The 20,808-nt window shown below is 42.6% G+C and overlaps 1 protein-coding gene across 1 annotated transcript in view; it reads left to right on the forward strand.

Moving 5' to 3' along the window:
* Positions 1 to 20,808, forward strand: part of CHD6 (chromodomain helicase DNA binding protein 6) — a 210,138-nt gene that overhangs the window by 77,202 nt on the left and 112,128 nt on the right. The window contains exons 3-5 of the mRNA XM_082359464.1: positions 2,658 to 3,178; positions 18,195 to 18,342; positions 20,156 to 20,305. Coding sequence (XP_082215590.1) covers positions 2,658 to 3,178; positions 18,195 to 18,342; positions 20,156 to 20,305 — 819 coding nt within the window. The remainder of the gene's footprint in view (positions 1 to 2,657; positions 3,179 to 18,194; positions 18,343 to 20,155; positions 20,306 to 20,808) is intronic.

Here is a 20,808-nt window from a genome sequence, read left to right on the forward strand (position 1 = left end):
TCCTTTTTAAACACTGGCTGATTGTGCCGCACGTCTTGTCCCAGCTCTACCAACTTCCTAGGAATATATCTTGACAAATTGCTTTCTCTCTCTAAACCTCTAAATCTCTAAACAGATTATCTTATCTGTAAAATGAGGAGTGGACTAGACAACTCTCTAGGATTCCTGGGAATAGAATTGCTGGGACATCAGGTAGGTATGTGTTTAGCTTTATAAAGAACCACCTGACCGTTTCCTAAAGCGGTTGTGCACACCATCACATTTAACGTTTCTAACCAAATGTCATCATGCTGGTCTGGTGGCCTGGTTCCCTGACATGTCATGAAATGCTCAATGAAACAAGCATTTGGCCAGAGGGCTCAGATCCAGGCTTCTCTGCTCACTTGTTGTATGGCCTTGGGCACATCACTTAGCATCAATAGTCATTCATTTCTCCATATACAAAATAGGCAGCATGGTGCTAAGTTTGTAGGATTGTTGAAAAGATTAGAGATGTCATGAAACATGCTTTGCGTAATTCCGAGTATATCCATTTGATGTCTGTCCAGTAGCTGCTAGCTGCTGTTAATGTTATTGCCTAATGATTGAATATCAGTTACCACCACACCTGCCTGAGCTACCTGCTCAGCTTTTTGGAGAGCCCCAAAAAGAGAGACCTTGACATGAGGTATGAGTTGAGGAGAGGGTCTCATTTTGACCTACAGAGTGCTGCCTTGATGGAATTAGGTCTTCAGTGTGTTGTCTTTTAAAGCCTCTTTAATAAACAAACCTGTGTCTCTTGCTTTTTTAGTGTGTCCACCCTTGCATGATAAGCAAAAACTTATTCCTTGAGGGCCAGGTGTCCCTGGCACATAATTAAGTAACATCCCAGGGATGGTTATGCGGTCATAGGATCCCAGCTTTAACTGGATACCTGTTACCGTACTGTTGAGTTGCTTGCTGTCTTTTCTTTTCTCTCTTTCTTTCTCTTTCTTTCTTTCTTTTCTTTTCTTTCTTTCTCTTTCTCTCTTCCTTCCTTTCTTCCTTCCTTCCTCCCTCCCTCCCTCCCTCCCTCCCTTCCTCCCTTCTTTTTTTGTCTTTTTATTGTGGTAGAAAACACATAATTATAAAATTTACCATCTAAACCATTTTCTTGTATTTGATTGATTTAAATTTCTTTTAAGTTCACTTAGCTCCTCTTTTTCCTAAGCCTTAAGTACTGAATCAGCAATGAGGTGACAAACTGAATTGTTTTCCTCCCCCCCCCCCCCTCCCCGAGTAGTGAGTCCTGCCAGAATGACCAGTTCCCTCTGGATTTAGGCTTGTTTATGACACTGGACTTTATTTATGATAAAAAATCCAAAAGCATCCTCCTTTTCTTTCATCGTTTTCTCCTGGGATTCTCAGTGTTATGTTTGGGAGTATCAGACTATGAAAGGGAACTGGGAAGAAGAACAGCAGGGAAATATGCAGCTGAGTTTTGCACTCCCCGTCAGTTCCAGGGTGGGCCAGGAAATCTCAGCAGAGATTGGGTAACCAGAACGCCAGAGAGAAACCACACCATCTGGCACGTGTCTGTGCCCTTCAGCACAGGCCAGGCCCCTTGGTAAGAGAGCAGGCTACTCAAAAATGGGGCTGGTCCTAAGCCATCATCCAAAGATGATTGTAACCATCTTCCTGGAAAGCCTGCTTGTCTCTCCCTGAGTTATTTCTTTGTTCCCTGAAACTAGCACCCACGTTATTATCAGATTATTGGCAACCCCAGCCTTGTTATGAAATGACAAATGTACTTTGTGACACCAGGCCTGAAAACATGAGATATACCTTCTGCTTCCAAAGAGATGTTTCCTTAAAAGTTGTCATGTCAGGAGGCTGCACTTTTATTTGGTGGTGCTCTAAAACAGCTTTGAAATGTTCTTTTTAGCGTTGCCTTCAGCACCTATGACACTTTCTTTCTAAAGGCATGTATCACAGTAAAGCACCCTCCCGTACGTTAGTTGGTTTTTGCAAGTGGTCAGAGGTTATCTGCTACTGAGTCTGGTGACAGAGTTAGATGATCATACAGAAGAACACTATTTTTAGTTAAAAATAAAAGGTATAGTTTTGAATGATCCAGATGTTCTCATTGACAGTCAAACCAGGTGAATGTTAATGCTGCTTGATGATATGTGAGAGCAGAGATTTGGGGAAATAAAGCAAGATGTTGAGGTTGACCCCACATCCTTATCACCCTGGTGACATCACCTTTATTCATGAATACATTTGAACAGTAACTTGTATATCAGCATGATAAATGCCACTCAGGGTCAGAACAGTGTGCCTAGGATTCGTGTCTGCTAGCAGAATCTAAAGGTATTTTGTGGGAGACAGTTGTTGCCAGTTCTAGAAATGGAGCTTAAAAAGGTGTTTCAGATTTCTGCACGTAACATGGAAATCCTTCAGGTTTTTACATAATATACTAACGACTTAGTCCACAAGGGCCTTGCTCCACAAGGGCAAAAGCAAACATAATGTGTGTCCTGTTTGCCACTCTATGCCCATGACCTGGCACGGGAGGAACTACCACATTGCAGGCACTCAGGAGATGTTGAACAAGTCCATGCATTCAAAGTTAATATCACTATTTCTGTGAAGCTTGCAGTGGAAGAGTAATATGCTTGTCTCTCTCTCTTTTACAGTTGTCAAATTTAAAAGTTCTGAATCACTCCCCAATGTCTGATGCCTCTGTCAATTTTGACTACAAATCCCCCTCCCCGTTTGACCACAGCACTGATCAGGAGGAGAAAACTGAAGATGTTGCCCGTCCCTGTCTGCCGCAGAAGGACCTATATGCTGCTGAAGAGGACGCTGAGACCCTTTTCCCCAGGAAAACGACATCCCATAACGGGACGGAGGACAGTGGAGGAGGAGGCACTGGCGTGAAGAAGAAACGGAAGAAAAAGGATCCAGGAGAGCAAGAAGGGGCAGCAAAGGGAAGCAAGGACAGGGAGCCCAAGCCAAAGAGGAAGCGTGAACCTAGAGAGCCAAAGGAGCCCAGGAAGGCCAAGGAGCCCAGGAAGGCCAAGGAGCCCAAGGAGCCCAAGCAGAAGGACGGGGCCAAGAAGGTGCGGAAGCCCCGGGAGGCCTCGGGCCCCAAGGAGGCCAAAGAGAAGAGGAGCGGCCCTGACTCTGCAGCCAGGACGAAGTCCAAGAAGGCCAGGTGCGTCTCTTTCTTCCCGTCCCGAGCCCCAGGCTCTGCCTCCACAGAGCGGCTGGCCTTGGCCTTACTCCAGCCCCCCTGGACATGACTTCCCCACTTTCAGCCAAAGTAAACCACCTTCTCACCTCCTTAATTAATACTGTGCCTGCAATGTCTTGCCATTCCCTTTGGATTAAGGAGAAGTGAAATATGTTAGCACACACAGGGTGTCAGGGAAGGGACGTCACAGGTGTGACACGGGGAGGGCAGCGATTTGGGGAACGGCCGCAATGTAGGCTGGCAGAGGAGCAGCCGTCAGGAGGGCGCACAGTGCTGGGGTCTGGGAGAGCCGTGGGTGTGCGCAGAGTTCCAGACAGAGAAGGGCTGCCTGGCTCTCCTGGGCTGCGAGCTCCCTAGTGCAGGCCCACGCCTGGTCTGTTTCTCTCATTCGGTATCTAACACGGTGCCTGACATGTCAGCAGGTGCTCAGGAAACGGTGAGTCATTGAGACCAGAGGAGACAGACCGAAGTGACCTGTAGAGAGAGCAGAGGGCGTGGGGACAGATTGGCTGCCGGGGTGATGTCGGGGGCCCTGGCTGTAGATCCTATTAGGATCCAAACACACACTTTATTCGGGGAGTTAAATATTTGTCATCTGTATACAAATGTAATGTTCTTCGTTTCATCTCTTTCTAAATTCTTGGTGGAGAATATTAGATTTAAACTTTTTGAGGACGTACAAAATAAAAAATATATAACCTCTATATATATTTAAGGGGAATTTAAGGAATTTAAGTTTCTAAAATGTAAGTGCAAAGGCAGAGTATAGACCAGGAGCACGCATAAAGATGCAGAGGTTGATGCAATTGCTAACAGAATATAAAGTAATGGGGCCATCAGACCTGTACAGGGTCAGGCATAAAGGAAGTACATTTTAAAGAGAGAAAGCATTTTAGGTGGCGTGTGCTGCTACTCAGAAATTATTTTATGGTTCGGTTCATTTTCAGAAGGACAGTTTGTTGGGACCAGATGGATAATTTTCTAATCCAAGTTAAAACTGCCTTATAATATTCACTCCCTTCTGCCTGGCAGGGGATTTTACCTTTTGTTTATCGTAGAGGCTTGGGTGGGATCCCAGGAATGTAGTTCACAGTGAATGGACATAAAATAACCTCACCAGAAGGTCAAAAGAAGTAGGTAAAATCAGGAGTCTGACTAATGAGCAACGTATGGGCCCTGTTTCCGGGTGAACCTCGTGCGCACACACTGATGTCTGATGTGGGTGGGGTGGCTTGTGTGGGGAGTGGTGGAGTTGAGTTTCTATCTTCTGCCAAAAACTTACCAAATTATTTTGGAGAAGCTGAAGTGGTTCTTCAGTGTGGCAGCATGTGTGAAGAAGGAGATTCAGACATGAGCTAGTGGAGTGACTTACTTTGGTTATTACAGGAAACAAAGAAGAATCCTCAAGGATGGTGTTTTAGAATTAGGGCCATTAGAGGAGGGTCTGACAGCTCTCATAAGGAGTTTGGTTTGTGTCTAGAGGCAGTAGAAAGTCATAGGTATCAGGGCTCACTTTAGCCACTGGTCTCTGGTGCTTACAATTTTATCAACTTCTTCTTAAAGGAATTCATATTTACTTTGTGTGGGATATGAAACAAGGTGACGGGTATACCGACATTGCCGTAGATTCCGTTTGGGGGCAATGAGGAGGAGGCATTTCACAAACAAGGTTGGATGTCAAATGTATGCATAGCAATATTAAGGGAAATGATTTGGATCTAGTTAGGTTGTATAAAATATAAGTGCGTTGGAGAAGTGCTTCTAAGTCTGCCAACTTAGAAGACAGCAGAACCTCTTGAGGTTTAGAAATCCAGGAGACACACTCTGAGAGGATACTGACAGATAAGGCTGGTTATCTCTTTGGGAATGTGGACAAGTTTCACGAGGCTTTCAACCTTCCTTGATTTGGGGGCTGTGTAAGACTGACCTGTTAACATCATGGAATTCTTCCATGTAACCCAGATAGGGTTCTGGACTGGTGAGCCTTTCTTGTCTTTTATATATTTATAAAATTGCTTTGGCTCCTTTAATTTATGATCCCACTAGGCAGCAAAAGCAGTTCTAGTTCTGAAAGGACATTAATTGATAAAAAATATGTTGGTAATTAAGTCTTACTTTTTGTGCTCTTTGATTTACTCTCTTGCAGATTGGCTTAAGTACATGTTTTGATTTGAGTCCTTATTGATTAGCCCCTGGATAACACTCCGTGGTTACAGATGATTCGCTGGATGCTTGGATTATTGGAGGAGCTTCACAGCTGATTTAAGGGCTTCTGGTCTTTTCCTGCTTCAGTCCATCTTGCCAGCTGCCACCTGGCTAATCTTTCTGAAGCCCTGCTGTTATCTTACTTATGTTTGTAGCTGGTGGTGGTGGTCAGTCAAACCCCCTCTTCCCTCTCTCCTTTCCAAATCAGCTGGGAAATAGTCAACAGAGATGGAGATAGAGTTATCAGCTTTATTATTATGGGCCAGATTGAAGAACTTGCACTGGCTTGTGGCCAGAATCGGGCTTCCTGTTACTCACTCAGTTGAGTTCATCCACCAGAACTGCAGGCACGTCCCTGAAGCAGAGGGAGGACCCTGGGCCCTGGGTGCTTCATTCCTTTTCCCAAGTCTCAGCAGTCCCATAGGTCCCCAGTCAGAGAAGGTCAGGGAAGTGAGAGGAATTCTAAGAAGGGCCGAAAATATGTGTCCGGTATTGATCCCTCCTTGGGAGTAGGGAAGCATGAAAATATGGAGGGCAGGGAGATGCGATTCCCTCTAACAATTATACCTGCTTAGACACTTCTGATTGTTCCTACTGCCTCCAGGACAAAATCCAGACTCTTTTTTTGTGTTATCCAAACCCTTTGGGGTCTGACCTCTCCCTGCCTCGTGGTCTCTGGCAGCAGACCTGGCCGGCTAGATGCATCTCCTTAGGCCTTAAATAAGGTACTTGGCTCCTCCTCCTCTGGATCGCTCTTCTCCAACATTATGCCCTTTGTCCTCCTCTCAGACTCCCAAGTCCTTCCCTTCTTCAGCTCTGAGTGCAAGTCCCACCCAGTTCCTCCACAGAGCTCCCACACCCTGTGCTAGCGCGTCCCCTCTGAATTTCCACAGCCCTTGGGGCCTCACTTGTATCACAAATCAAAGACTTTTAGACCTTGAAGAATAAAAGAGATCTAGTCCAGCCCTGCTGCAAGCAGCCAGGGAAACAGACCCACAAAGAAGTGACTTGTTTGCAAGGGTGTGTCATAAACGCAGACCTCCTGATTCCCAGTCTTATACACTAACCTCTGCAGTAGGCTGTCTCTCAGTCATAACCCAGTATTTTCTTGTATGTATGACCTGTCTCCTCAACAAAAGTGAAGTGCCTGAGGTCAGGACCACCGTGCTTTGTGTCTTTTATGTCCCTGGGGTTGGTCAGCAGAGAGGTTTGTTGGTTGTTGGACACATAGAAGGGGTGTGTGTGTGTGTGTGTGTGTGTGTGTGTGTGGTTTATATATTATTTTAAAATACTTTATATATATAATTTGTTTTCTTAGAACAAATGGATAGAGCTCTTCTCCCTGAAAATGAGATCCATATAAGATCCCATTGTTAAATAACAGGAGGTGGTTATAATGAAATATTTTATTCTTATAAACTTCATAATTTTAGAAATGAAAACTTCGAGGTAACTTGTCCAAGGCACCAAGCTAATGAGCGGCGCCGTCAGGATTGGGCTCCAGGCTGACTGGAAAACCCACTTTTTTCTCCGCAGCTTTGCGCCTCTTTTCACTTTGCTAGGGAAGGTCAGGAATGGATAACAGTGGGGCGATCCCAGTGTCAGAGAAATTTGTTTTTTATTTGTAGGAAACGGCCCCTCTTCTACAGGATTTTAGTTTGCACACTCCATAGGATCCTCTCAAGGACTAAGATGGCCCCAGCTTTTTCCTGTGCTGTGTCTCTTTGCACTTGAGGCAGCAGATAGATAACTGAACACAGTTCCCCTCCTAAACAGATGACAGAGTCTAGCAGATGTTCCTTTTCAAGGATGATATTAGTAGCGACACATATCCACTTACTGCTTAGCGGGTAAAAACACTCAGGTAGGAGAAGCCTTTAAAAAAACAAAAACAAAAACTACCCTCTCTTATGGGGATATATGTATATGTATAGCTGATTTACTTTGCTACAAAGCAGAAACTAACACACCATTGTAAAGCAATTATACTCCAAAAAAAAAAAAAACCTACCCTCTCTGCCTTTCCCTCCAAACTATCTTGGAGTATGAGCCTAGTTCACTCCTTTATTATATAAAAAGCAAGAAGGCTCCTCCAGGAAGCCAAGTTAGGCTCTCTGTCATTTCCCTGACTCTGAAATTTAAAATTCACAAGTACAGTTTATTTGCTTTTACTCTTTTTTAATTATAGTACCTTTTCCCGAAGAGGATGGGGCCGCTGGCATAAGAAGATATACACAAATACACGTACACCTACAAACACATGCGCAGACCTGTACATACGTGGACACCCACGGCCCGCATAGCTGCAGCGAGGGGCTCAGAGAGGAAGGCAGGCCTCAGGTTTGCGAGGTCAGGTAATGTTGATAAGGGCTTTGGGAAAATGCTTTGAGATTAGAAAAGCGCTGGGCCAGTTCCTCAGGGAAGTCAAATTTTTACCAGTTGAGAACATTATGTGACGTAGTGGATACTGTCCTCAACAGTTTTTTACGTCAAATGCTTCTATGTGCCTGTGAATTTCATATTTCTTTTTTGAAATGGCCTTTAGTAAAAGTCAGCTTCATGGCATTAAAGCATGGCTTGGTGAGCAGGAAAGATGGGCCATTCCAGTGTGCGTGAGGGCGTCAGGAGGTAGGTCAATGGCCCTTTGGGTTGCCCTCTCAAACCGGGAGCCAGGCGCTCTGACTGAGCTGGAGGTTGCCTTTGTAAGCCAGGGTCTTGAGTGTTGGTGTCCATGTTGTTGGTTGAGGGCAGAGCATAAGTTTTGGAATTTCCACACATGTCAGAATGGTTTATGTTCTCTCTCAAAGTCAAGAAGTGAATCAGTGTGCTGGCCCAAGTGGAGGGCTATCTAACATCTGCTAGGAATGAAAAAACCAAAACGATGAAAAGAAATGAATGGTCTCATTAACCTCAGCTTTTGTGCCTCAGCTTTTTACCCCCATTTGTTTGGGTTTGTCAACCCAGAACAGATCTTCCTCCAAAATTCGGTAGGTTTGATAACATCCTGGTAGGAAAGTTTTATGTTTTCTGATTTTTGTCTTCGATGGTTGCTTCTAGAAAGGTAAGCCCCAAACCTGATTATATCACTGTTTGAACGGTGAGTCAGCTGATAACTGTGTTGCGGGAGGGGTAATAAAATTCAACCACTTCAGCTCTGCCTCACTGTCAATCACCTGTCTTTGTTCAGCGTGCAGATCTTTATGGAGGCTCGAGAGTGTCCGTTGACAAGATTCTTTCTGTTGGGAGACTTTTTATATTCTGATCATTTATTAGAAGAAAGAAGACAAATATAAAGACATGAATGAGTTCTGAGTAGAGACCCTCTGCTTGGAACCCACTGGGCTTTATGTTAAGTAGGGAAGAAATCTAAATGATAATGTCAGAGACCCACCTCTAAAGCTTTGGACTAAGTCACCATTCCTGTTTTTTTAAGAGCTCCTGGAGTGCTTACTCTGTAATTCCTAGGGCTTTCTGAATTAGGGTCTGGTGTATAGTAGACCTTTACTCCGTCTGTAAGGAAACAGTTACTTAAACAAAAATGCTTGATGAATACCTTCTCATTTACTTATCCTAGTATGTATTTATTGCCTCCTGTGTGCCTTGTTTTGTTTATGAGTACTTTTGTTGGGAATGGGATAGTGGAGGAAGGAAGGTATCACAGTGGTATCTATGAGCCTTGTCATTGGGGAACTTTCACAAGTTAGAGAAACAGCCTTGCAAGTGTTCCAAAAACAGGCAAAAATATAAACAAATGAAAGAACCTAGTATAACTGTATATAGAATTAGCTGAAAGGATTTAGAGGATTAAGAGTATTTAGGGAGTTCCCTGGTGGCTTAGTGGTTAGTATTCTGGGCTTTCACTGCCGTGGCCTTGGTTCTATCCCTGATCAGGGAACTGAGCTCCCACAAGCCACATGGTGCGGCCAAGAGAAAAAAAAAAGAGAGAGTCTTTCAGTTCTAGTCTAGGGAGTCCCTTGAAAGAGGTGAGTATTGAGCTAGTTATTAAAGGAATTAATAGATGAGAAAAGACTTAAAGCAAAATGGTATTTAAATAAATGTTCTTTGCGGGATTTCCAGTTTTAAAATGGTAGGCAGAGCGTACGTTTATTTTCCCTTCTTCGTCAGCTCTTTAATGAAATGACAGGAAGAACAGAAGGGAATAAATTCTTCGAAGGTAAGAGATGTTATGAATTTCTGGATGAGGGAGACCCATAGTATCATACTGATGGGTGAACACTGTGGAGGGAGTCCCAGCTCAGAGCACATGCAGGAGCTATGTCTGTAGCAGAGGTAGAAGTGCTTCCTCCTCACAATGGCCCTGGCAGCCCTGGAGAAGGGCCAGAACTGGAGGTGGCTGATCAAGGGACTATCTTCAGAGTAGCTGCATGATTTGTCAGCTCCAGGCTGAAGTCAGACAGTTACTCTAAAGATATTGAGCAGTTTGCTCTGGAAGAGGGTCTAGGCTCCAAGTGGAGACTGACATCCACAACAAGGGGGCACAGGAGCCCAGGCTTCTCTGCCTTTCCCTGCCCATACCCCTAAAAGGGGGAGAAAGGGGCAGCCACCTGTGTATGCAGAGTCCCAGGCCAGGCCTCCCATTCAGGGCTGAGGCTTGTTGGAGAAAGTGACTTACTCAGCAGCAGAGAGCCTCATCAGCCACCTGCGTTATCAACCTCATTCATTTTAAATAGGAATAGTCCAGCAAAGATCCCGAGACCATAGAGGAAAAGCAGCAAGGACGCAGGAAAAAGAGGAATGACCAGGACAACTGTCCTCAGAAGAAACAATTCAAGGAAAAGGACTTGTAAAGATTTTAAGTTAGTATCCTCAAATTCAAGATGATGTCTTGTCTGCAAACAGGAATGGGTTATCACGAAAAAGGAACAGTCAGAAAACAAGAAAGGACTAATAAAAATTTAAAACACGGTAGCCTAAACTAAAAGAATTCATCAAACAACTAGAGTAGAGTAATAGGGGAGATAATATGAGGTCTAAATTCATCAACTTTCGTATCAGGATGTGAGTAGCTATTGCTTAGTGTTGATAAATAAAGAACTAGAGGCATGAACATATTTGGAGTTAGAGAGGTATCAGTCAAAAGCAAATCTCTCTGGAAAGTGGGATTTGGTGATTGTATGTTTCATTTGAAGCCCTTCTACATTAAAAAAAATTATTTTCATTTGCTTTTATCACTTTTAATAAGATTATTTGTTAAAACTCTACTTTTTCATATTATAAGTATGTAATGTTTTTGTTTCATTTTTTACTATGATAATGTCACAAACTTGTATAATCTTTGTTTTGATGGTGCTAATGATATGATTAAAGGGGTTGAGGACAAGGAGATATGGTTCACATTTTGTCTACAGATGACTGTATCTGCACCCAAACCATTTGTTTTGGGTATATGTTTTTCTTTTAACCAATATCTATTTTTTAAAGTATTTATTTATTTATTTTGGCTGTGCCGGGTCTTAGTTGCAGCACGCGGGATCTTTGTTGCGGCATGCGGGATCTTTTAGTGGCAGCATGTGGACTTCTTAGTTGCGGCATGCAGTCTTCTTAGTTGCGGCACACAAACTCTTAGTTGTAGCACATGTGCGGGATCTAGTTCCCCGACCAGGGATCGAATCAGGGCCCTCTGCATTGGGAGTGCGGCATCTTACCCACTGGACCACCAGGGAAGTCTCTTAACCAATATCTTAAAAAACCTATGCTCAACTCAGCTCTCTCTATATAGACTGAACGAATATGGGCATTAAGTAAAAGTTGGATTAAGTGTGCAAATGAGCTCTCTGGGGTAATGTCCACGTTTTCAGTGCTGTACTTCCGGGAAGAGGATCAGAGCCCGCGACAAGGCCTGGGTTGGGAGCTTTTCTGGAGAGTTGTTCCTCGAGTGGGGCAGTGGATCCCGGGCTGGACTCCCCAGGTGCGTGCACATCTGCGGAGGCAGTAATTGGCACTGTGAGCTGTTTTCAGTCATCCTGAATTTGGGGGTAAAGGCAACTCACTGTGGCAGTAACTGATTGTTTCCTGCTAAGACTTCGATGGACATTTTATAAGATTTAATTTTAAAATAGGAAGGGGAGTCATTTTGAAATAATGTACTTGGTTTGGTAGATTAAATTTTTTCAATACCTGGAATCCATGGGGGCAAAGTAATAAAAGACTCATAGCAGTGAGTCTCGTACAGTGTTTTGACATAACCAGACTTTCCTCTTCATACTCAGATCCAGGACTCCGTTTCTAACTCTCAGTTCTAGCAAAGAAAGCTGGAGGTTGGGAACTGGAGATAGAGCTAGGAGGAAAGTTGAGGAAGTCTGTCTGTCTAGTGATTTAATAGTACAGTTCCCTATATGGAAGGCAAAAAAGGTACTTATTTTCCTAATGCAACTGCAGAAAGTAAAGATGTATAAAATCTTGGCTAATGAAGTTGTGTAGAAGACAGGGTGAGAGGGCTTTGGGGCCGAGGCCTACTAATAAACTGTTAATTGGTTATTCCCGACAGTTGTCCTGCATGAATGGTATAGTTGATATGTTGGAAATTTCTTGCATGTCATAAATACTTGATAGATGCTTCTTTAAAGCGGATATATGGATATATGTTTTATTATAAAATCAATTTGGGTTTTGTTACTGAAAAAGGGACTTTGAGCCTCTAAAATCTTGTCTGCCATTTTTTTCTGTCCTCTAAGTTAGTTTGTTCTAACTCTGAAAGCTGGAAAAGCGAGGATTATAAAAATTAGATTGCTTCGATCCAGCCTCAAGTGCCATTAAATGGTGAGATTATTCGGCCTTTGTATTATTTAGAACTCTCTTGGTTACAAGTGACATAAACCCAACTTGAATTAAGTTAAAAAAAAAAAATAACAAGTGGGTTCAGTGGTTTTAAGGAATCAGAACCAAGGGCTATGCCATTGAGGGTTCCACAGAGATCTTTGTCTCCCGCCTTTCTGCATCTCTTTGAGTGTCAGCTCCATCCTTGACAACTGCTTTCCTTCTCAAGGTTGAACTGTGCCAGCCTGTAACGGTGGGCTCATAGCTTAACAGCCTTGTAACCTAGGAGGAAAGAGATTCATTTTCCCGCCCACTCCTACCAAAAATTAATCTTTTTTTTTTTTTTTTTTAAAGGAAGGAGTCCCAGGTTCGCCTCTCTGGGTCATGTGTCCATCACTGTGGTAAAAGAACTAGGATACCATAGCCCATCCTGACCTTCTGTTCACCGTCGTGGTTTGGGGGATCAGTACTGATTATCAGCAAAAAGATGCTGTACAAACAGTATCCACTTCAGCCGTGGAATAGATATATATCAGAATAATTTATATTTATATATATTTATATGTTTTTTTCCTCCACCATTTGAGAGTGAGTTGCAAATATCATGCCTTTTTATCCCTAAATACTCCAGTGTATCTTTCCTAGGAGTAAGACCATTTTCTTATGTGTAACCATTTATCTAGTTACTGCTTTTGTTTATGTACAACTAATACGCAATCTGTGGAAAGACACCGTAAGATCATGCTAATATCCTGTTCCTCTTCAAATTGTTCTCCCCCCAGATTTAGCATTCCTTGATGATTCTGGACTGTACGTATGTTTACGACAGTGGTTACAAAATGATTTTCCAACTCCACCGATTCTTCTGCATTTACTGTTTGTATTCTATAAGCAAGAGCTTTCCTTTCTCCCTCATTTATTCATTATTTATCTGTCTATCTGTCATTGGAATGGATTCCTATTGTTTTCAATGGCTTATAATTCATTACTGACCTTGATTACTTTGGTGTTCAAATGGCCCCAGTTGTGACCGTGAGCTCTTTAAGCTGACTCCTGTGCCTTTTTGACGTGCTGCCTTAATTTTGTTGAGCACTCCCTTTACTCTCTGACAAAACAAGATGTTTCAGGCTGATCTTATAACTTCCGTGTCTTGGAATCAGCCATTTCTGTGAGGAACTTCGGTGTTAGAAACCAAAATCTGAGCGCTATGTGTGCACATTGCTTTTGGAGCGTCTCTGCTTTTCAGCTCTTTCAGTTGTCAAAGCTAGGGAAAAAATACACGACAGACACAGGTACATATACGTACATGCACATATATACAGACCTACATGCACACAGTATATTCATAATGCGTATGTACCCATTTATGTGCATGTGTTCATACAGATACTTATTTTAGAAAACATGTGATTACACTGAGGCCTCCAGTTTAGATTCATTCCACAATATCTTCCTTGCCTTACACCATTTCATATTTATGTCTTCCCACTTCTTGGGTGAGAACCACAGCTCCTAACACCAACACATTTACTCATTTGTTTAATCCTATACCACAACTAAAATGGTTTCAGAATTGCTTCACCTATACACGTACCAAAGAGAGTTCAGGATATGTTTGCTGTTCTCCCTACTTCTCCCAAAAGCTGAAAGTATATAGTCAGATATTGTGTTTATAAATTAATGAGATTTTTTTTCCATCTGTTCAGTGTGGTTATGTTATTCATTTGAAATACTTAGATTCATTTATTTCAGCTTGTTTTCATCTTTCATTTTTAAATTTTTTGATATGTAACATGCTTCCAAAAGTCAGATTTTATATAAAAAGATAGAGAAATGTCACTCCTTCCACCCCATTCCCTCCACTTATCCCTTGTGGATAATCATTGTTTTTTTGGTTTATCCTCTTTGTGTTTCTTTCTGTAAAGTAAGTAGATATATGCAAGTTTTCTTACTTCCTCTTTATTCTTTCACAAAAAGTAGCATATTACTATACTCTTTTGTACTTTGCTTTTTTCACTTAACAATGTATCTTAGAAATCATTCCATATTAGTTTACAGAATTCTTTCTTAATTGTTTTTAAAGCTACATAGTACTCCTTTGTATGTATCCTCATTTATTCAGCACTAATGTTTGGACATTTAAGTCTTTTTTGTTATTTTGAAATTACCAGATAATGCTGAATAACCACGTACATACATATTTTCATATTGTTGGAGGTGTATCTGTAGAGTATATTCCTATAAATGGAACTGTTGGATCAAAGGGTACATACATACATACATAGTTTTGTTACATATTATTTGACCACTATTTTTGAAGAACGTAGAACTTCAAGGAGCAAACAAAACATTCATGGACCAAATGCATCTGTAGGTATAGCAATGTGGAGGTTAAAATGTCTTCATTTGATAAAACTCAAGTATAACGTTTTCAAAGCTCATTCCAAAGACGGGAAAAACACATTTCACCTAGTCTTCCTGGAGGATGAATTCAGGTGATACTTTCTTGATGTCCTATTTGAAAATCCCATTTATAAGCTTATAAGAAATCTTTTCTTCCTGATATTTGTCTTTATCAGAAGAGCTCCAGGAAGAATTTTTGGAACTCAAAATTGATTCTGTTGTCAAAGGTAAGCTCCAGAAAATCACTTTCAAGATTTTCCCAGGTAGAGTATCTTCTTGTTTACCCCCAGATAGGTAAGTAGGTGTCACTAGACATTTTCCAGTTTTACTGACATATATTTAAGAAGTTTCCCTTTGCTCCACCCCACCCTCAGCTTCTGGCTAGGAAATCTCGTGGTGCCCCAGGCTGGACTTTGGAGGTGCCTGACTACAGTTCCTCCTTACTTTCATCACTTAATTTGTTTCTGAAAACATGGAAGGCAAATATACAAGCCTTGTTGTAAGGTTTAATATTTTGAGGAGGTTCTGTGACTTCCCTGGTGGTTCAGTGGTAAAGAATCCGCCTTCCAGTGCAGGCGACGCGGGTTTGATCCCTGGTCAGGGAACTAAGATCCCACACGCCGTGGGGCAACTAAGCCCACGTGCCACAACTACTGAGCCCGCACACCATAAACTACAGAGCCCACGCACTCTGGAGCCTGCGTGCCACAAGTAGAGAAGAGAAAACCCGCAGGCCACAACTAGAGAGGAGCCCACGCACTGCAACAAAAGATCCTGCATGCCGCAACCAAGACCCAACACAGCCAAAAAATAAAAATAAATTCCTTAAAAAAAAATGTTTTGAGGAGGTTCTATTCCTTAATTGTGTCTTGAGCTTGGTTTAGTTTTCAGTGGGATATTTCACAATGAAGCATGTTTCTAGCCCATCTATATACAAATATTTAAAATGAAGATTAAACATATACAGACAAAGTTTTCCAATATGAAGTTATATTTAGTAGATAGATAAAATTGATTTCAGATGTTGGGAGAAGGATTTAAGATTTTACAGAAGATTAAATGGGGTTCTGAGCACGGGATCATTATGGTGACTTTCGGTATGTTAGCTGTCTTTAAATGTGTGTCCAAAAAATTAAGCACAAACCTTCCTTTGTTAAGAGAACCAACTATGGATTTATGAATTTTTCTGTATATTTGGGTCACTGGCATGTTTTGTTAACAATTCTTTTGGTCATAATTTTGAGATTCAAATAAGATTAAAGGAGATTTGAAGTTTTTGCATTTATTGAAAGGGAGCCTGGGGTTAAAAAAAAAAAAAAAAAAAAAAAAAGGAGCCAGGAAACATGATATGGTATAAACAGTGACAGGCTGTGAGTCACATGAGCTGAGCGCAGGCCTCTGCTCGGCTGCTAACTTTGGGGCCTTTGTTGCTTTTAAACCTGTTTCTTTATGTGGAATATGAAGCTCATGTGCCCTGGCTCCCTCATGGCACCGTGGTTGTAACAGTTCAACGAGACAGAAGCACATAAGTGCTTTGTAGAATATAAATTGCTATGTAATTTTCTTAGCGAGAAGCCATGTAACATGAGATAAATATTCCCGTGAAAATTTGGCATCTTTTTAAACTGTTTCACCTGAGTCTCCTGTCCTGAAACTGACAAGAAGTGCTTTTTTCCCTGGCTTGAGAGCACAGGTCTCTTGTTAAAATGTACAGTTCTCTAAAATGACAGGATCCCTTGAGTTTCATTTCCTCAAAAAAATTTTCATAAAGAACTTTGCTGATAGGTAGGGAAGCCAGTCTTCAGCCTAGGGAATCGAGGGTGGGCTGGGTCTGCACTCATGTGATGGGTGATCACCGTTGTCGCTGGGTGCTGTCCCGCTACGTACGGGTTCATCCCATTGGATCTCCCGTCTCTGAACGAGGCCGGTGGTGTCCCTGTCTTCCCCCACACTTTCCAGTAACTCACCTGGTGGGAAATACCAGTAATCGTGGCTCTTCCTCATTCTCCACATTCTGCCAAGACTTACTGGTACTACTTCTGCTGGATCTTTCAAATCCTTTTCACCGATGAGTTTTCATTGAGCCTATCTCGCCTAGGTCTTCATTCCCTCTTGCCTGGGCTCGCCATCATGCCCTTTTCACACAGGGTGAGTCTCAGCTCTCTGTCCTCGTGTACTCCTGGTTTCCTTCCAGCTCCATTACTTAGTGCTTCTGTTCACTTGCCCTGTCATCCAGCCACACAGGCTATCTTTTACTAAATGTGCCTTTAACACTCTTCCATTCCCCAAGAATGCCATGGTGGTTATGAGCATGCCTGGTTTAAGTACTTTCTCTACCATTTACTAGCCATGTTACCCTGGAAATCTTAACTCACTGTGCCTCTTGATAAAATTAGGTTGATAATACTATCTGCCTTACAAGGTTGTCGTGAAGAGTAAAGGAGATAATCCGTGTAAAGGATTAGAGAACGGTGCCTGCATGTAGTAGGTGTTATATACGAATTAGCTGTAATTATTATTATTCCTGTCTTTCTGTCTATCAAAATTCTGTATATATCTCTGCTCAAATGTGTTTTCCCAAATCTCCCCGATGACACGTAATCGTATCTATCCATTGATGCATCCATCTATCTATCCAGTAAATATTGAATACTTAGTATGTTTTAGGTATAAGACTACTCACTGTGAGGAATACAAAACTTAATCAAGTGCATACTCTCTGTCCTCTGGGAACTTAGAGTCTGATAGGACAGCTCAGAGAAGTGTAAAGTATTCATCCATTCAGCAAATGTTGATCGAGCCACTGCAGAGGATCCCAGGTCCTCTATGGTTCTGAGCCTGGTGTCACGTGTAATGACTAACTTTGGTGAAAGATCAAAGTTTGAATACCTTATGCAAAGCACAGTTGAGGTGCTTGGGAGTGTAGAAAAGAGATTTTATCAGCCAGCAGGGCCCGAAAAGGCTTATTAGTGATGTTGCCATCTTAGCAGGGCCTTTCAGGGTGGATGGACTTTGCCCATTTCCACCTCTCTCAAGAAGCATCCATCGCTGCATTGGGCTATAGCTCTAGGTGGTCTGTAGGAATTCTGTCATTACAACCTCCTCAGGGGCTGGGCAGTGTTGTCTTCAGTTTTGAGCTCCTGGTACTCACTCCAAGTTCTTATGCATAGACCATTCTCAATAGAGGGTGATGACAGATTAGGGAGATGTCTCTTCCCATGTAACTTAAAGGGAGATTGGAAGTGGATGATTCTCAATATCTGTGAAGGAATTGAACTTCCTAGAGAAGACATTTATGTGAAACTGGAAGTGAGGTTTTTTGGAGATGTTCCTATTATTTTATTTCTTATCACATTAATCATATCTATAGTAGTCATGATAGGGGGTATAAAAAAAGTGAATTTTGCATCATCCTGTGTAGATGTTTCTTCCCATATTTCTGCAAATTTCTGGGAAGAAACTCTTGTAGATTTTCCATTAAAGCCTATACTGGCCCAAGAATTCCAGGATGTGCTATCAAAACTGTAATCACATGAGAAATCTTAGTTTTAAAAACTGCCCAACAGCTTTAATTCTGAATTTCTCCTTGTAGCAAGGAGCAAGGACCAACCCCAGTGGAGAAAAAGAAGAAAGGAAAAAGGAAAAGTGAAACCACAGTGGAGAGTTTAGAGCTGGATCAGGGCCTGCCGAACCCATCCCTGCGGAGTCCCGAGGAGTCCACTGAGTCTGCAGACAGCCAGGTACCGCTGTGCCCGGAAGCCCTGGTGGGCGTGACGGCTGCCGGGCGGGGTCTTGCCCACACTGATCTTGTTACTCCTCTCTCCCTGTCTCCCGCCTGCATCTCTCGCACACAGACCTGGGCTGGGCTTTCAGTGTTTTAGTGGGTGACGGACCACAGGCTTTTCTTTAGCATCCTGGTCCTTATATTAATAATCTCCCAGTTTTTTAGTGGTGTTTGCTGGCTTCTTACAAAGTAGCATGATATTAGGCCGCAGTAAGAGTGAATGTGGAAAGTGGAATTGTAATCCAAACTAGGTAAGGCTCAGAGGGCCTGTTTTGCTGTGTAGGTAATACATTTAGGGCTCAGCGTGCTGGGCCAGTCTACACAAGGACACTTTCATAATCCCAGATGCTGGAGAAGTCAGGGATGGATTCATTTTGCCAAGATGGTAAGGAAACTTGGAAACAAGGAGTTGTCCACCTAAGTGAGATTTCTGAAAACATGCCAAAGTGTGCCCAGGACATTGGTAGGAATTTTCTGTCTGAGTTGAGGCTGCCTCTCTTGGACGTGAGTTCTAATATTTGAGAGTGCTGTTTCCTCTGACATCCACAGCAGTTTGTCTGGGCTGTGCTACTGCATGGGGGCCATTTAGGGTAAGACCAACTTACTGCTCCTTAAGAATCATCTGGACCCTCATAGATTCCTAGGTGATCTTCGTTGTAGGAAGGTGTCAGCTCCTAAGGTCGTAGTGGTAAATAAGTAGTAGTGTCTGGAGTGTCAGATCAGAGACCCCCTTTCACTGCCTGTAAACTTGGGTTAGTGGCTCTTCAGTGTCCTGACGGGCAGAGCAGCAAGTACATCAGGTTGATGGGAGTTGGCAGGGGGTTCAGTGTTTCTAGGATGGTGATCTGTACGCGGGATTGGGGGGAGAGCTTTTTATGTGGAATCCTTCATGTAAAATTAAATGTCATAGAGGTGACACAGTGAAGGAATGATGGGAACACAGAGAGAGCCCCAGGAGGTATCTTTTAGATGATAAGGGGGGGGTGAGGTTTGGCTTTTCGTTTTGTTTTGTAAGGTTTAAGTATCTAAGAGTAAGCTAGCTGGTGAATGGTTCCCAGAAGTGTTCCTACTGCTTGGATGTGATGTGTATGTAGAGATGAACCATGTGTTTTACTGTTTGAGGAAAGCCACTGGGTTGCTTTGTTGTAGAATGTTATCTCTCTAAAAGGTCACAAGCTACTTAATTATAGATGAGTCCTTTCATGGTGAGTCACGAATCTTATTTGGTCACACTTAAGATGTCTGCTTGCATTTCAAAGGGTGTTAGGAGATTCTCAAAATAAGTCCTAGTAAAATTGGTATTATTTAGTTGTTTAGAAGTACATGGTAAGTATGGTGAATTTGGCAAAAAAAAAAAAAAAAATCAAAACCAAAAAAACTATTAAATCATTGTCATAAACCCTGAGCTTCCAGCTATGCTGGAAGGGACCTCAAAGATGATGAAGTTACTTCCCATCCCTGTTTTGCTGGAATAGAAACCGATTCCAGAAAGCAGGGTGGGGGAAGCAATGAGGCATAAAACACGTTTCCTTGGATTCTGAGGCTACACCTTCTTCTCACTGGATCCTGGTGATTTGGCTCCCCTCCCTCACCTGGGTCCCATTTTGAGTGAATTTAGTTCTGAAAAGAGTTATGTTTAGGGAAGATTCTTTTTGCGAAGTTAGAGAGGTCTCCTTCGATTGTGAGTGAGTGTAGGTGAGCGTGTCCTTGTGCAAGCTTTTCCCTCTGACTCACAGATAGTCTCTCTGGCGGGTGTGTTTGTCCTGTAGAAACGACGCTCAGGACGGCAAGTGAAGCGCAGAAAATACAACGAGGACCTGGACTTCAAAGTGGTGGATGATGATGGGGAAACCATCGCCGTCCTTGGAGCCGGTCGGACATCTGCCCTCTCAGCTTCTACACTGGCTTGGCAGGTGGAGGTACGGCCTTAAGATTGGGCTGCTGGCCTCGGCTGGACAGTCATTTTGAGTACTTGATGGAGCTGTACTGTGGCTCTTTTTTTAAGCGTAAGTTAGATCACCTTAACTGCTGGTTCTATCCTTCGGGTGGCTTCCTGTTGCACTTAGAAGAAAGTTTAGACTCCTGACTGTGCCTAGCAGGCCCCTCTTGTCATCACACTCTCCCTAATTCACCAAATTCATTTTTCAGATACATGACTTTTCGCCATCTCTCTCATTACTCTCCAGCTAAAAGACTTGCCTCTTTTAATGCCATGAATTAGCAGTTCTTTCCCACCTACTGGCCTTTTCCTGTATGGTCCCTTTTGCCTGGAATGCTCTTTACCACATGCTTTACATGACTCTTTCATTTAAAGCAGATCCCTGCCCCTCATCCTAATGTTTATTTCACTCCTGTTTGTTTCTTTCATAGCTCTTATTACAGCTTATAATTGTGTTCTGATGTCTGATTTCATTTTATTTCT

This window comes from Balaenoptera borealis (genome assembly GCF_965194805.1).
Source record: "Balaenoptera borealis genome assembly, chromosome: 16".
Taxonomy (NCBI): Eukaryota; Metazoa; Chordata; class Mammalia; order Artiodactyla; family Balaenopteridae; genus Balaenoptera; species Balaenoptera borealis.